Source organism: Grammomys surdaster, unplaced genomic scaffold (genome assembly GCF_004785775.1).
Source record: "Grammomys surdaster isolate TR1022 unplaced genomic scaffold, NIH_TR_1.0 130, whole genome shotgun sequence".
In the NCBI taxonomy this organism is placed as follows: domain Eukaryota; kingdom Metazoa; phylum Chordata; class Mammalia; order Rodentia; family Muridae; genus Grammomys; species Grammomys surdaster.
In genome coordinates this window covers 6,860,405-6,877,886 of record NW_021604588.1, presented here as the reverse complement: position 1 = coordinate 6,877,886, position 17,482 = coordinate 6,860,405, and the positions used below count along the sequence as shown (strand labels likewise).

Here is a 17,482-nt window from a genome sequence, read left to right as displayed (position 1 = left end):
AGAGAGAGAGAGAGAGAGAGAGAGAGAGAGAGAGAGAGAGAGAGAGAGAGAAATGCCCACTATTCCCGCCAAGAACAACAGCAGCAAGTCTATTTTTGGCAGAAGATCCTGATCTGAGGCTCGGGAGAAATTTGTTTTCCTGCCCTGAGCAGTGAAATCCCTGCTTCCCACTCTCCTGGCAGACTATTTAGCCGCAGTCAAGAGGATTCCACTGGGGACTCCCCACACAAATGAGGAATCCCCTACTTCTAGTTTAAACAGGATCGCAGGCCTTCCTGGGCTAAAACCAACAGGCTGCAGAGGGAGGAGAGAGGGCTTTCCCCGAGCCCCACGAGATTCAAAGCAGTGAGCGTGTGGGAGAAAGGTTGCCTTGGAGTCTTGGCTCCCAGTCCTTTGTACACTGTCCCTTTGTGCTTTAGGGAGTGTGCTAGAAAACCTCTCAAAAGGCCTACTACCCCCTCCACCATAATCCCCTAGACAAATAAACTCCCCTTGCTCCAGACTCGTTGTCAAAGCCATCTATATAGGGGCATAGTGCTCAGAACAGCTCTCACCTCTTGGGTTCTGATACCAGAAAAGCAAGTACTAGGTGATCTTAGATTAAGTATCACAGTCTCCCTGGGCATCAAATTGTCCTCTTTAAAAATCACTACAACACTATGGGTGTCCATGTCAGGACCAGCTTCCCATGCAGTAGCTTTCCATAGTATCTATACTTAAACTACCCCCAAAGAGCAATAAATACATTAACAAACACACAAGAAAACAAAATAAAACTAGTCAGTGAGGTGGCACACACCTTTAATTCCAACAAAGGAGGCAGAGAGCTTATCCTGGCCTACATAGCAAGCTCAGATTGTGTCTCAAACAAAACAAAATTGGCAACTCCAAGTTAATGAGTTAACTGAAAGTGAAGACAGTAGGACGTTTCCCCTCTCACAAATTTACTTCACACTCTCTCATCTCAAAAGTCCTTGTGACTTGATTTTTCTCCTTTTCTTTTTTGTTTTTTGTTTGTTTGTTTGTTGTTTTGTTTTTTGCTTTTTGTGTTTTGTTTTGTTTTGTTTTTGTGGTGCTGGGGATTGACCAGGGCCTTTCACATTCTAAGAAAATGCTTCACCAGACCTCCTACCACCAAGCTACACATCCAGCCCTTCTAAAAACCCTTTGATTATAACAGTGTCTTGTCAACTTTAAATTCACTAGGCATGTGGTTTGAGTATTTTTACTGACTTTCTGAAAGACTCTAAAAGGTTCCTGTGCAGTGTGTGTGTGTGTGTGTGTGTGTGTGTGTGTGTGTGTGTGTGTAGATTATCCTTTTGTTGTCCTGATGTTGTAGGAAGAACTATGACCAAAAGGGCATCTTCTGGGACTGAAATGTCAAGAGACAGCTAGGAAAGCACATATGACTTCCTCCACTAGTTTGATCTTCTGCAACCCCTAACATCCTGTTCCTTCTCCCAAAGGTCACCTAGAGTGGAAATTAGCATATCCTCAAATACTGCATGTTTTCTCTAATAATGTGGAGTCTATATTTATATATAGTTCATAAAAATAGAAAAAGGACCATGAAAGGGAAAGGAGATTCTAAAAGAGGAGGAAGGAGAACACACATGAGAGTGGAAGGGACCATTGGGGGTAGGAACAGGACCAGAAAGTCATGGGAATGGTTGACAGTGAAGGTCAGTGAGCGGGACCAATAAGTGATACAAATATATATAAAATAAAAATGCTGCAGTGAGGGGCTGGAGAGACAGCTCAGCAGTTAAGAGTACTGACTGCTCTTCTAGAGGTCCTGAGTGCAATTCCCAGAACCCACATGGCAGTTCACAACAGTCTATTACTCCAGTTCCAGGAGATCCAACAGCCTCATACAGACAAATGTACATGCAAGCAAAACACCAATGAACATAAAAATAAATAAATAAATAAATAAATAAATAAATAAATAAATCCAACACAATCATCTAACCTGGACCCTTATGGCTCTCAGAGACTGAACCACCAACCAAAGAATATACACGGGCTGGACTTAGGCCTCCCTGAGATGTGCAGCTTGGTCTTCATGTAAGTCCTGAACATCTGAAGTGGGGGCTATCCCAAAATCTGTTGCTTGCCTATGGGATATGTTCTTCTGACTGGGCTGCCTTGTCTGGCCTCAGTGGGAGAGGAAGCACCTAGCCTCACAGAGACTTGAGGTGCCAGGGTTGGGGGAGATGGAGCGGAGGTCCCCACTGGCTCAGAGAAGAAGGGGAGGAAAGATGAGAAAACGGCTGTGGGAGGGGCAACCTGGAGGAGGCAGTGAGTGGGATGTAAAGTGAATAAGGAAAATTAATAAATAAATAATAAAATTTTAAATGCTGCAGTGATAGTCTTTACTTGTGTGTTAACTAAAACAAACTGATAAAAAGAATAAAAGTACTTTAAAAGTAAAAATGAACATCTCTATGAGACAGCCATTATACTCAACTCACAAAGTGAACACAAAGTTAGGACGTATACACTCCTTGGTTTTGGCAAACTTGTGTTCCATTCATAAAATTGGTCTCTCTACATGAAGCCTTTAGGAATTATCAACAAGCAGTGTGCTTCATAGAGTCCCAGACAATGAAAACAAAAACTATCTCATGGTTTGGTAGCGTAAGGATAAAGTACCTGGAGCTAGGTTTTAAAAGAGGGAAGACACAGAGCAGCAAAAGCCACAATTCGAAAAAAAGACCTACAAATAAGGCTATTCTCTGTGTATTTGGGACAGGGGAAACAAAGAACTGGGAACTTCTAATAGTACCAGGCACTGAGATAATCTTGTTGCAATTCATCTCTCCCCTATCCCCCACCCCCACTTAAAATCACCCTGCAGCGATCATCTGTAGAAATTAGCAATAGGTTTCGAACTTGATAGAGAGTAAAAGGTACTAAGTTCAGAGTCACAGTAGTCACTCTCCTCTTGATTCCAGGATCCCTTAAAAATAAAAAGTTCATTAAAAACTTCTCCAGCTGTTCATACTGAGAGGGTGATGATGTTTTAAGAGATCATCTTTGGAAAGTGTCAGCTTCTGGTTCTGACTCAGTAGAATATGACATAATGCTGTTGACCTTATAGTCATCTGGCATTTGTCTGGAAGAAGACTATCTGTATCAGGAGCAAATGTTACTCATCAAATATGAAACCAGGAAGTAGGCTCTGCAGTCATATATGGAACTTGCTATTCCTCACTCAATACCAGGACACAATTTGAAGATATGGAGGGAGCATATAAACGAGCTGTGAGTCACTTGAGGAGACTGGGAAAACTCTGTGACAGTGTTCCCTTAGTGTACCATGCCACCTCCACCGTGACAGAGTTGATGTTCCCACCTTGAGCTTACCATTGAGATCTGAGAAGTCATGAAAGCACTGCCTAATAAATTCTTACGCTGCATCTTAAAACAGAAAAGTGGGATTTTCACACTTCCACACTACAGTGGACTGAGAGACTAATTTTTTTTGCTTGAAGACTTACTGTGTAGTTCATGGAAGCAGTCTGTCACAAATGGTGGACTCTGCTTCTGATCAAAAAAGCTCAGAACTTTGTTTAGGGAAAGGATTGGGAATAGGAGTAAGGCAAAAACTTGGCCAAGAAATTTTCAATGTTCATAAAAATGTGTCCCTAAGTTGTATTCTCTTAGAGATAAAGGCAGTAGCTTTGAAAACTTCGATTTTTAAAAAGTTTATAGATTTTTGTGACCCCAAAAAGAAGCTACATTAATTATTTTCCAAAACATGTTCACCCTGAATACGTCCGTTAGTACATTTTTCATGTAACCTCTCCTTAACTCACCTTGCCTTCTTCCCCTCTACACCGCCTCCTAGTGGTTTTCCCTTTAACCATTTCCTCTCTTCTTGTAAAACTACTTAGTGATGGGTGTATGTGGCTCCCTACAGAAACTCACCACTGGTTCTATCCCAGAGAACATAGACTGTGGTTTCATTGTCTCTGGTTTCTCAGAGTCATCTCAGATATTCAACTAAACAGCAAAAACAGCCAGAAATATGCATGCAACCTGAACAATAAAATACATGAAAAAGTGTATGACTGACCTAACACACTAACTCTTTGAATATCTTCAAAGGCAGGATGTTCTTGTGCTAGAATTTCATACTCCAAGTTAGATGCAGAATTTCTTGAATAACACTGGCAGAGGGATCTACTGAAACATTTCTCCCTTTCTCCCCTCAGTGATTGAGAAAGAATCCACTAACATATTCTTGCACTAGTTTAGTGTCTAAGCAACTGGAAGAGTAAGTTGACAATGCACCCACCATGTCACCATACTTCCTATCAGCCCTCAAACATAATGGCGCTCAGTAATCAAATATTTGCTGACCAAGATGGCCAATTTCAACAATCATGGGCAACGCACAGTGACAATGTCAGCTTTTATGAGACCATATATAGCTGCTGGCCTAGGTCCAGTCATGGTTATTAAAATTGTGTTGGTCATCTTTGAGTGCAAGGAAAGCTCCAAAAATCCTACCATTGGCATCTTCTTCTGGAAGTTACCCACTTCTAGTCTCATTTACTATATAAGAAGAAGGGACCACTTGTAGTAACAACTTTGGAATTTTGCTTTCTTAAAAAAGAAAAAACATAGAAATATTGTAAGACTATGTTTTCATTTTAATCCCAGGTATGGAGATATGTGCTTCAGACTGTCCACAGCAGCTGATTATGATTTGCCTTGTGCTCTAGCAAGGGCATGATTTTGCCAGTGGCCCATAGTTTCTGCAATTGTGTGATGTTGGGAATTCTGGGGACTTTCCAGAAGATATAAAAATCTAGGTCCTTGAGAGGCAGGGGGGGTTGTTGGTTGATTGTGTGGGTTGTTGGTTGATTGTTGGTTGTTGTTGCTCATGGTTTGTTAAATAGTCATACATAAAGAAGAAACAAGAAGAAATTAGATATCCTGACAGCAAAGATCAAACTCGTTTCAAGGAACTCGATGCCCCTAATCAGCAAGAGGTAGTCTAATGATAATGTTAATCCCTTACTTTTCTAACCTTTTTCCCTCCTATCTAGTGTTAGGGGATTGAAGGTGTGGAAAAACAGTAGAGAGGGGTGGAAGAAAGAACTCACAAAATAGCTAATACAGACAACTACTGCCTTAAAAGACAACCTAGTAGAGTGGACTGGGCATCAGATTAGCAGTAGGATTTCCTGGTTTCTTTACCAGAACAAGCCCTTTCCTTTTCTGGCCTTTTACCATCCTTATCTTGTTGTCCAACCTCAATTAAAATGACTGCATTGCAGTGCCTTATGACAGCTCCATTGCAGAAGTTCATCAAATCACATCACAGAATTTCAAAGAGTAATAATCCATCCACAAATGTTATATGACAAGCAGACCTTCTGGACCACAGATCTGTAAAAAGACCCCTCTGATGCAAGAAAAGCAGCAGGCCTTTTCCTCCCCAGCAGGAGTTTCCTCTACTGATAAGGAACACTCATAGCTGTGCCGGTCCAGCACTGCTCCTAGCCACATTTGCATGAGTCTGAACTCTCAGCATGTGCTCTGAGGGAAAACTAGATTGGTGAAGGGTAAAACCATCAGAATACAGCACTGGGAAAACACTGGTGATGACAGTGCCAACAATGGCATTTTCAACTAAAACGTTTCAGCCAATTAATAGAAAACAACTGTGTAAGGCAAGAGGAAAGGATCCTCCACACTTTTCAAAACCCAATTGACAGCAAGGCATGTGTAATTCCTTACTAATCTTTGCCATGCTCTGTAATGGCCTGTTCTGCTACTTTGTAACGGCCTGTTCTGCTGCTCCAGTCCACAGGTCAGGATCTAGCAAGAGAGAGAGTGGGGATGGAGGGGCGAGAGACGGGAAAAATGGATACAAGACAGAGTCTGGTCAAGTCTCCCGAAAAAATGGGTACAAGATAGAGTCTGGTCAAGTCTCTTTTATTGAAATGAAATCCTGGGTATTTATACCCTTTACCACGTGCCTTGTCCTTGTGGACAAGCTCAACTGAAGCCACTACGTCATGTGCCTAGTAGTGTTGAGACCACGTGCACCTAGCTGCTGGCAGCACTAAACAGCAAAGCAAGATGTTTATCAGAGTGTGCTCAGCTGTTGCGGGCTGTTAAAAACAAATCTCTTGTCAGGGTATATGGCTCGAGATGGCTGTAAAGATGATAGCCGCTTTCAGCTAGGAGTCGGCTCCCAACAATGCTTGGCTACTGAGTGCTTGTCATGTGCCCTACTATTCTCCTTTAACTTCTTGTCCCACTCGGTTACAAACATCATCAGAACAGGAGGGCCATATCTCTCTTATTCACCATTTTGCCCTAAATGCCTGACAGGAAAAGAATGCTCCATGAACACTAATTTAGAAACAAATGAATAAATGGTTTCACTTGGGTTGAAGAGCATGCTCTTCAAAATGCATGTGTGCCTAAAACTGAGAGTGTGTCCTTATTTGGAAATAGATCAGCAAAGAGTTTTCACAAATATGAATAGTCAAAATGACATCAACAGGATTAGGGTGGGTCCTAAATCCAATAAGATTGGTGCCCTTCAAAGAAAGAGAGAGGCTCCATAGAGATGAGAAGGTTGCCATGTGATAGTGGGGGCAGAGGCTGGTGTGAAACCAAAGAATGTGAGGATTTGTAGGAACCACCCAAAACAAGAGAGGAATGAGTAAGAATTCTTGCCTAAAGCATTCAGTGACAGCATGACCTTTCTGGTATCTCTAGCCTTCATAGCTGTGAGAATCAATTCCTGTTGCTTTAAGCCATCCAGATTGTGATAATTAGGTACAGATGCCCCGGCAAACCACTGAAGAGTTGAATGTGTATTTGCAGTTAGTGTAGAGATCACGCAACTTATCATTCTATCAACTACTTGATGTCTATTGTTGTCTAATAGAACTAGAAAGACCTAAACAGTTATATAGCCCAGTCTCCTTCCTGTTTGAAAAGAAAAAGAGGAGAAGGAAGAGGAGGACTGGAAAAACGGATACAGACCAGCTTCTCTCTCTATCAGAACATGTCATGCAGGTGATGGTATGCTTTCTGAAAGGACCTTGTAAGATATTATGTAATTGTTAAAGCTGCATTAACCACATTATCTATTTTGGTGTAAGTAGCTGTAAGTCTTTCTTCTGTGACAGAGTATAAATCCTTCAGTCTTTCTTCAAAGGTAACTAATGTCAGACAGGAAAGTGTAATTTTAAAACAGTCAGGAACATTCTTAAAAGTTCAGAGTTCTGAGATCACAGGCAAGTGTAACAGAAAGAGGCCAGATGAGGATTTTGACCTCCATTCTCAGCCCTGATCTCTCTGTGCAAACCTTGACAAGCCGCTTGCTTCAGATTTCCCCAGCGTTAAAGAGCACAACCATGTCATTTCTACCTACCTCCAAGGACACAGTAAAGAAGAGAAGCCAGAAGTAGGGGAAAACACTAGGCCAAATTGAGGGACATTATCATGAGTGACATTATTCAACGCCCTCCCCGCCCCCCATGTCCACTCTCTGATCCCAAGAGTTCTGATTTTCCCAGACTTCGTTATACCACACACAATATCTTTAGGAGTCTTAGAATCTGCAAGCATGAAGTACCTAACATACAAAGAATTCCAAATACATTTTTATTACAAAACTGTAAGACATGTTTTGTAATTTATTGTATAAAGCAGAAAGGCATTATTTTCCTCCATTGCTGACTATATTGATGTTGCTTTTTCATTTGTAATATTAACCTAAAATTTATATTAGGATCTTTGACTACTTATCCTGGATTCTAGGCTCATGCTGTTGCTGCCTGCAGGGAAGTCCAGCCCTCAGTGTACATCACTGAAACCCACCAGAGCCCTCAATTTCCCACCTACACCATGCTAGACTTTGTAATGAAGGCTTTGATCCATAATGCTTATTAAACAGTATGGAAATAATTAAAGTAGGGGTCTCTTTTTCTCTTTGTTAGTTCATGGAAAGACTTTAAAATGTTATCAAAGTCAAACAAATTTATACAAATTAACCCTCCCATGAGACATTTCAGAATGAAGGCTCTCTTAAAAAGAAATCAGTGACTCAGGTTATCTGCATTTCCAACATTGTGAGTCGGAATACATGTTTCTTGTAGATATGATTTTCTGCTGTTTGACACCCATGTCTCTGGAGAATTGGAAGATGTGAATGAAGGTCAATAGAAATAGTCTGGTTTGGGTATTTAAATCCTGTAACTTTAATATTTTTTAAAACAATTGACTTATTTGTTCATTTAAAAGTATGTGTCTGGCTGATCTTTTGTGCACCACATGTGTGCATGTGCCTACAGAGGACAGAAGAAGGGGTCAGGTCCCTTGAAACCTGACTTACAGTGGCTGAGAGCCACTTGATATGAGTGGGAACTATGCCATCTCTCTAGCCCCGAATTCTAGATTTTTGAACCATTTTAACCAGACACTAAACCTAATAACACTTCATGACTTCATAAATTCTGTCCTTCTGTCTTCTTTTATTCTCAACTACAGCCATAAACAACTCTTAATTAGAAACCTATGTCTAAAAAAATTAAAAACAGCACTCTTTTTAGGGTGGGTTATTTTAACTCCCAAATTTCCAATACTTTCTATGAAGTCATAGACCTTACATGGTATGCCTGCTGAGTTAAGAAGTATAGTTGTGAGTGTCTACATGCACACACACACACACACACTACAAAGCAAAACTATGCTTCAGTGTGGTTATGAAACGTGCCCACGAATAGTAATAATAACCTCAGCATTTACAAAACTCAGTCCTCAAATGTATGAACCTCCCAACAAAGTTCCAACTTCAAAAATATTAAACCGACACCCAGGGAATTTACTCAGGATCATGAAGTTAATAGCCTGGAACCAGCTGGACTTCTGGTTCCTGGTCCCCTGTGTATTTGTACTTCAATGCCTGGCCCCAAAGTCTAAGATGATTTTCTGTATTTTCACTCCTTTATTTGAAAAATATCAAAACTAGCAAAGCACAGGACATTAGAGATTCCAATTTCACAGTAATTCTTCTGTTTCTTTCACCAGTGACTATGGAGAGAGAAGCATGCTGTATGTTGTCACTGCGTTTTCATGTGTTAAATCATAACACTCACCATGGCTCCTCTGTCTCACACGATCACAAAGGATTAGTGCTCATTTTTCCATGAACACAAAACCCATGAAATGGGAAGAAAGTGGTATGTTCTTGGAAAAGAATAATCAAGACAGGGTTGCTAGCCCCTTGGCAAGACTGGGTCTACTCGGTGCTAGTAGCTGGGGGTGACACTCAACAAAAATGAATAGTGAGGTCATATCCATAGGTCAGGTGTGTATTTGTGTGTATATGTGTATTTGTGTGTAATGTTTTTTCAACATAACTCCATTTACACTATGCTAGCCTATAGTAAAGACTCCAGTCAGAATATACATATACCTAAATTGCTCATTTAGAAAATACCATCACTGTGTGAGCAAGATTAATATTGCCTAATAGTGCTCGTCCTCATCTACATGAATGAGCACTTGGTTCCCAAGAAGTTGGTTTCCTTTTAGGTCAACAGAGGTTACTAAATGAATTCAGTTAAGGAGAAAGTGGGCAGGCTGCCTTAAGACATAAGTGGATGGTTAGTTTTACAGTGGTGCCCCCTAGTGCCAGGTGAAATTGAGTTAATTTCTGTACTGCCCATCTTTAGATCCCATGCAAGAAGGAAACTGTGGAGAAGCATTGCTGTTGGTAACCACTGCCTTTGTCATAGAATGAAGTAAATCAAGTTTCCCAGAATGGTTCACAAGATCTTTTGCCATCCATGCCTGCATAGATCTTCAGTTTTATCTCCTACCCTAGTTCTCTATGAACACTCAATTTCAGCCATGTTGAATGATTTGCTATTCTGCCTACCTATCCCCATCCCTCCTGTCCGTGGAGGAAATTCCACTCTTAACTCTCCAGCTGAAGTATGCTATCTTTTCCCTCAGACCCCCTGACTCTCCACGAATATGCTCAGACATCTTAGGCAACCCCTTCTCCCTCAGTTCCTTTTTCTACTGTCCCCTGAGCAACTCTCCACATATTTGTCATCTTTTTGCCTCACCTCAACTCTTGACCATTAATGCAAAGGTTTTAAAAAAAAACTTCTCCAATGCAGTCTTTATTCTGAAGCATCGAATAATATCCTATACAAAAAAGCATTCAGAACGAATGTAAGGTCGCTTTAACTGATAAGATCAAGTACAGAAGTCAAAGTTATCCAATTAATTAAGAAGGTAGGTGATCATGAGCAATTTACCTAAATTCTTTGAGTTTTTGTTTTCTCATCAAATACTATGGCTAATATCTACTCAGCAGTCTTGGGTCTCTGAACCCTTTCATTAACATCCACCATCAGAGCCTCAAAATCCTTCATGATGAGTTAATTCAACAGTCCAAATGCTCCTCTTTTTTTAATCTCAAAGACTTGCTCGGAGAAAGAAAATTCTACTCAAATTTGAAATTATTTTATGTATATGATTGAATAATTGCTAAGAAAAAAGACATGGTAGATTACATGTAGACATTTAAATTAAGTTAATCGGAAACCAAGATTCAAGGCAAATTCCTCTTTCCAGTATTAAACAACGACAACAACAAAAACATTGGAGTTTTATAATACAAAACATCACCAAGAAACTGAATTCTCACTCTGGCTCCCCTGGACATAGATCACTTCTGCTTCTCCTAACAGAAACAAGAGACAAGAAGAAGGTGGGATCTGCTAAGGAAAAAGTCCTTAACCATACAAGGTCATGGTCAAGGTGACGTGGAGTTTGTAAGACTTCAACAGCCCCGGGACACTGAAATATAACTTACAGTTGGGGAGATAGCTCGGATGATAAAGTATTTGCCTAGAAAATATGAGAACCTGACTTCATCTCCCAGGACCCTCGTTAAGATGCCAGACATAAGAGTGTGCACTTGGAATCCTGGTCCTGTGAAGGCAGAGACTGCAGGATCTCTGAATCTCAGTCACCAGTCCAGTCTAATCGATGCACCCCAGACCAATGAGTGATGTCATCTGAAAGCAAAGGTGAGGCATTGCTGAGGATGACGTTAGAGGTTGTCCTCTGGCCTGCACACACAATCGCACAAACACATGCGGCCATGTACACAAGAGCAAGTGCCTGCACATAAACAAATCCACACCCACAAACACCACATTAAAAATGCTAAAAATAAAGAGCTTCTCACCTCTTAGACCAGTTTTCCCTCTGCCTATTTCTTCCTAGTTAAAGTCCCAGGTAAGTCTAAAAGCCTGGCACTTTAAATGGTACCCCCAGGGTAATGTCCAATGTGCAACGAGCAGCAGCATTCCGTTTTTTATAATTCAAATCTGTGATATTCTAAAGTGTTTGTGTCTTTCCTCATTCTAAGAAAAGTATTTTGTGAACTACAGGGAGTATAAATTAAGTACACATGATAATATGACTTCTTCCAGGCCAGTCTTTAGAGCCAAGAAATCTGCACATTTAGGCACAAAAAAACTGCTAATGTACATTTTCTGTTCCTTCAGCCCCTCAGGCCTGTTCTTCGAGAGATGACACACTCATTAGCTGATGAGCAGAAAGAGACCACAATGTCCATCTCATACAACCATCCCATTACTGAGCAGAAAACCAAGTCCCAAAGGAAAACATGAACTGTAGAAGATGTGGGTGCGGGCTGTCTTTGGGCGGGAAGGGGAGGGGTGCTGCAAAAACAAAAGCTGTTTCTCGTGTAGGTCAATAAAATCTAACCCAGTCATTATTGTTGCTAAATAAACTTCAAGAGAAAGTAGAATTTAGAAGCTGTACCTTCGCAATCTTGAATGTAGGAAATTAAGGCTTAAAAAAAAAAGTAAAGCTAAGAAATAAAGGGAAAGGAAAGGAACAGGATTCTTTTCAAAATATCCTTTTCCTACAACAGAAAAACCTAGTTTTCTTGGGTATAGATCTTATAAGCATCACAGTTCACTTTCCCTGACACCTCAGTACATGTATCTCCCAGGACAGGCTTCATTGCACCAGCCTCACCACCTGGTCCACCCACAACCATAATGCCAAACGTTAATGTTTTAAAGGTTACTAGTCCCTTTGTCGAGGAGATTATCTTCCTCCTTCTCGTCTTATCAATACATTTTGACCAAGTTCCAGGGAAAAATACATACTACCTATCTATATATCCCTTTAACAAGTGAGATTAAATATACTGGTCCATTATACTGCCCAGGTCCGAGAACAGTATAAAACGTTGAGATAGACAAGTTCCCAAATCTTCTCTATCAAGAGCAACCAGTGTGCTTATTTCATGAGCAATCAGCTTCAATGTCCAATTCATATCTCCTGTTTTTTATTCCATTTGTGAGCCAAGACCACAGAAAACAAATTCCCCCCCTAGACTGATGCTTACCTCAAGGACCTACGTGGCTTTGGCTTTACTTCCCACCTCTGCCGCAGAGTTTCTGGATGACTTGAAGAAAGGACCCGAATTCTTATGGTGCCCAGGGTAAGACTGTCCAAGGAGGTCCCAGACACGAGTAGTCTACCCACTGTGTTTCACTTTTTGTTTTCTCCTGCCCCTGCCTGATGCCCTAGTGTGCCTTGTTACACTAGACTGGGGTCTTGCGTCCTCCTCATCCCACAGAATGAGGAAACACGCTGCCCTGTGGTTGTTTGAAAAGTCTCAAGACTGCCAGACCTATTCAAGGCACAGCTGGTCTATTTTTGGTTACCCTGTTTGCTTTCTTAGAAAAGCCTGATTCCGGTCTCGTCTTAGGCATCCCACCGTGAACAAATTACTCTACCCTAGCACCTTCTTCCCAAAGTGCCTACAACATTTTCATCCACAGTCCTACACAGAGAGCTATGTGGAGTGGAGAGAAGAGGATCAGAATGGTGCGGCTCTAATTGGCCATGCAGGCTTGAGCACCGCACCAGCTACGCTTGCGGGGCCCAAGGGACAAGCACGGTACACGGTTCAGCCGTCATGAAGACATACGTTTTCGCCAGCTTCTATTTATCAAAACCGCACTTCCTGTACACAGAAACAAGCCCAGACATTTGCCTGGACTGCTCGCATATCCTGGTTTAATTTGAGGTAGCTGTGTCTCTGATACGGCCATTAAAAAGAAGTTCTGTTCTGCCTGTCATCCCACCAGGGAATGATTTCCTGATATAAAGCAACCGCTGGGGAAACAAGAATTACGAGGCCTGATCCAACATGGAATTCTGGGGAAACTTGCAGAGTCACCTGCGGTGAACACGTAAAGAACATAAGTGCAAACAAAGCTATGAGACTAAGTCTTGATGTAAAGGTCTGAGCAAACAAACGCGCACACACATTGCTGCAGCCCTTCGGGTACAGACGAGATAGGTGATAGGAGTGGACTTCATCCTGAAACCTTCAGAATTTAAAAAAAAAAAAAAACAGATCCCCTTGAATAGATGCAGATTCACGACCGTGATGGGAATTAAAATGGGCCTGTTATTTGTCTTTCTTTTATATTGATTCCTCAATCAGACACATTGCTACCAGGATGGATAAAGAAATATCAGTAGCCCAAAGCTTCAGAGTTGACAGCTCATTAAGATACACCAGGAGTTTTGCCTTGCAAACAAAAAAAAAACAAAAACAAAGAATCCCTAGAAGCAGGGCCCCTCTGCTCTTCCCTCTACCCTAGCACTGCTACTGTTGAAATAGGAAGGAAAGGATACACTGAAGGATATTTGACCACACTTTACAATCACTTGGTAGCAGTGGCATTGGGGGTGGGGGGGACTGAACAGTTTTACCATTAGATTATTTACAGGTGAGTGCAGCTGTTGCAGCTGGCACTCAGCCAGAGTTGAAGGAAAAGCAGCTGCCCACTGGTGCATCTTACCGGAGATGAAGAGAGTTGCAGGCACACATAGATGAAGCACAGGAACACCCCCGCTCCCTTGATCCCAGAGACCACCAGCCTTAGCATCTTCTTCCACTTGAATCTTGGCCTTGATCCATTTTCCAGATTCTCATCCAGGGGTTGAACCCCTTCCCCTTCCATCTTCGAAGTCGAGGTGCAGAGAAGATAAAGCTGTGGCAAAGGGGAGCCTGGGGAAGACTGCTCTTCACCACAAAGAAGAAGATAAGGGCAAAGCCAAGCCTGTGGGTCAGAAGATAAAGGTCCCAGAACCAGAGACAAAAGGCAATTGAAGGAGCAGGGCAGCCTCTCTCAGTTTTAACTCTGCAGATTTTGCAGGCGGGGGAACTTCTATGTGACTAATCTGAATTTCCCCTTTACTTTCTTTCTTTTTTTTTTCCCTCTGGGCTAACAGGGAGTTGTTTTTGTGGCATCCCAGTTATGAATTGAGTGACTTCGAAATGACAGTCACAAACGTGTGCTCTGAAGTTTTTCATTGCACCGGTAAAGATAGATAAAGATCATTTTTTTTAAAGCAGCTTACCTACCAATCCCTCAAGATGTCTTAAACCATAGAAGAGATTTGAGGAACACGCTAGCCAGACATCTCTGCTTCTGTTGTGCAATCCATCTCCCGGCACAATTTACAGATTCAGAATAAAATGCATGCAGGTTATTCTTGAGATGAAAAGGACAAAGAGGGAAATGGAACGGTGGATTATGCATACAGATATAAAGGAGGGTCTTATATATAATGCATCACATTAAACCAAATAAACTAATATTTATTGAGCAACTGCTATGTGTCAGACACTGTGTTAAATGATCTTGCAACTGTCATACTTCTCATTTCAGGGAAATTCAGCAAACACATGATTAATTTTCTGAATATCAAAAAAGAAGCAGAAGAAAATTCTGTCGTTCCCCACCACAACCCCACGCCTTCACTCCACTATATATTTTCCCCACACATAATTTTTGCATGAGTAATTCAAGTAACCTTTGAGGGTTGTTACTCTCTTTGAAGTATTTGTTGGCTGGACTCAGAGCCTGCTAAGTAAACGTATCTTCCCAGAGTTGGAAAGATGACCCAGTGGTTAAGAGCGCTGGTTGCTGCTCCAGAAGACTGGGGTTAAATTCTCTCTCTCTCTCTCTCTCTCTCTCTCTCTCTCTCTCTCTCACTCTATATATATATGATGGCTCAAAATCATTGTAATCCTTAATTCTAGAAGACCAGGTGCCTTTTTTTTTCTAACCTTCCTAGGCACCAAGCATGCAAGTGGTGCATACATGCAGGCATAAAATTCATACATTAAAAACAAAAAAAAAACAACCTTTAAAAATATATTCTTCCAGTAGCCAGCTATTCACTGCATTGAATTTAAATTGCCACTTTAATGCACAGTGAAACTAAATAAATGTGAAATTTTAATGTCAGGTCCAAAATGGCAAAATGTGTATTGAATATGTACTATGAAGTCACTGCTATATAAGATAGCACAAGGATGCTGAACACATTCTCTCTCTACTTTATGGGAAAGTATGTCTCCTGGTTTATCATGGAGCCATCAGCAGATATTTAAAGAAAGAAGAGAGAGAAAAAAAGATTCTGAGTGCTAGAAATATAAGAAGGTATATGAAACTTATAAATTTGTCACAATTTAAAAATATCATGGTTGGCCGGGCAGTGGTGGCGCACACCTTTAATCCCAGCACTTGGGAGGCAGAGGCAGGCAGATTTCTGAGATCGAGGCCAGCCTGGTCTACAGAGTGAGTTCCAGGACAGCCAGGGCTATACAGAGAAACCCTGTCTCGAAAAACCAAAGGAAAAAAAATATATATCATGGATATGAGGCGTAAGGAAAATGAGTTGCAGGACAAGGAAGGTACTTTGCCACAGTAGTCAACTATTTAAATCAGTTGATGCCTATATTATAATAATGAGGCTTTGTATTTGGAGAACGTATTGGGAGCTAAGGCATGCATCTGAGACTAACAGTAGGACTCGGTTTCACATAAGCTACTCGGAAGCAATGATTTCCTCAGCAAAGAATGAGCAAGGCACAGGGTATGAAGACAAAAGGAAGATCAATCCGTGTGTTAACTCCCCACTTACATAATATGTAACAGCTGTAACCAGTCACTTTTACCAACCAGACCCCCCACAGAGCTCCCAGGGACTAAACCACCAACCAAAGAATGCACACGGAGGGATCCATGGCTCCAGCGGCATATGTAGCAGAGGATGGCCTTGTCTGCCATCAAGGGGAGGCCCTTGGTCCTGTGGAGGCTTGATGCCTCAGCTCAGGGGGATGCTAGAGTGGTGAGGCTGGAGTGGGTGAGTGGGTGGAGGAGCACCCTCATAGAGGCAAAGGGGAGGGGGGATGGGATGCAGGGTTGTGGAGAGGAAATCAGGAAGAAGGATATCATTTGAAATGTAAACAAATAAAATGATGAATAATAATTTTTAAAATACTGAAAGAGAAGATAGGGAAAACGCCCAAAACTCTAATAGAAATTAGAGACAAGCTGAAAACAAGAATAAAGCACATTCCTGTTGAAAATTACAGGGAACAGTGTGACTAGCTAGATGTGTGTGGTGGGTGTGGGTATGTGCAGCCGTCTGCATGTGTGTGCATGGAGTGCCTGGAGGTTCATATCAGGTGTCGTCTTCAGTCACTCTCCAACTTAGTTTGGAGGAAAGATCTCTCACTAAGCAGGAACTTGCAGTTTACTAAACCAGCAAGCAGGAGCCCTCAGGATCCTCCTGTTTCAGCTCACGAATTGCCAGGGCTGTAAGCATGCTTCGCTGAAACCAGTTTTTACAATGGACGGCTGTGGCTCAAACTCAGAACCTCACGTTTGCATGGCAAGTGTTTTACTGACTGAATCACTTCCCCCCAAGAGCAAAAAGGACAAAAAGCAACAAACACCTATGAGCACAAATCTGTGCAGCATGAGCTTTCCTTGTCTGATAAAAACCACTGTCTGACATCATTGGTATTTCAGTCCTGGGCAGATAGGCAGGGACCTCCATCTTGAAAGTGCTTTTTAATAAAACATGGTTGAGATGTTTGTAAAGAACTCGAATGAATTACTACCTCTGTGGGCAGTACATTCTAAAATACCTTACAAAAATAAATATGTCTGCCATAATAAACTAGCTTTGCATGGTAACCGAGAAAGTAAAACAAACCAAAATGGCTCCTTCTCATAGACATAACCTCCTACAAGAATAGCCAAAGCTATAGAGAAGTATGGAAACAAAACAAAAATACGTCAAAAGCTGTCAGAATATCTCATGTTCAGAGGGCAGCAAAACTTTTGGGGGCTTTTTCAGTTTGGGGGATTTTGTTGTTGTTTTGGGGGTTTTGGTATTTGGGGTTTTTTTATTTGTTTGTTTGTCCATTTGAAATTTCTACATATGTCATCATTTTCTACTCAGTAAGCCTCGACCAGGTGCCTCAATCCTGGGGCTGGGGAAAAAAACACAAGAATAAAGCGTATCCTCGGGGAGAGTCACAGATGAAGAGATAGGATAGCCATAGCAT

At 41.5% G+C, this 17,482-nt stretch overlaps 1 protein-coding gene across 1 annotated transcript in view; it reads right to left on the bottom strand.

Annotated features, from left to right (window-relative positions):
- Tnfsf4 (TNF superfamily member 4) overlaps positions 1-14,215 on the bottom strand; it is an 18,595-nt gene extending 4,380 nt beyond the window's left edge. The window contains exon 1 of the mRNA XM_028761124.1: positions 13,914-14,215. Within this exon, the coding sequence (XP_028616957.1) occupies positions 13,914-14,075 (162 nt within the window). The 5' untranslated portion in view covers positions 14,076-14,215. The remainder of the gene's footprint in view (positions 1-13,913) is intronic.
- Positions 14,216-17,482: the final 3,267 nt, after the last annotated feature.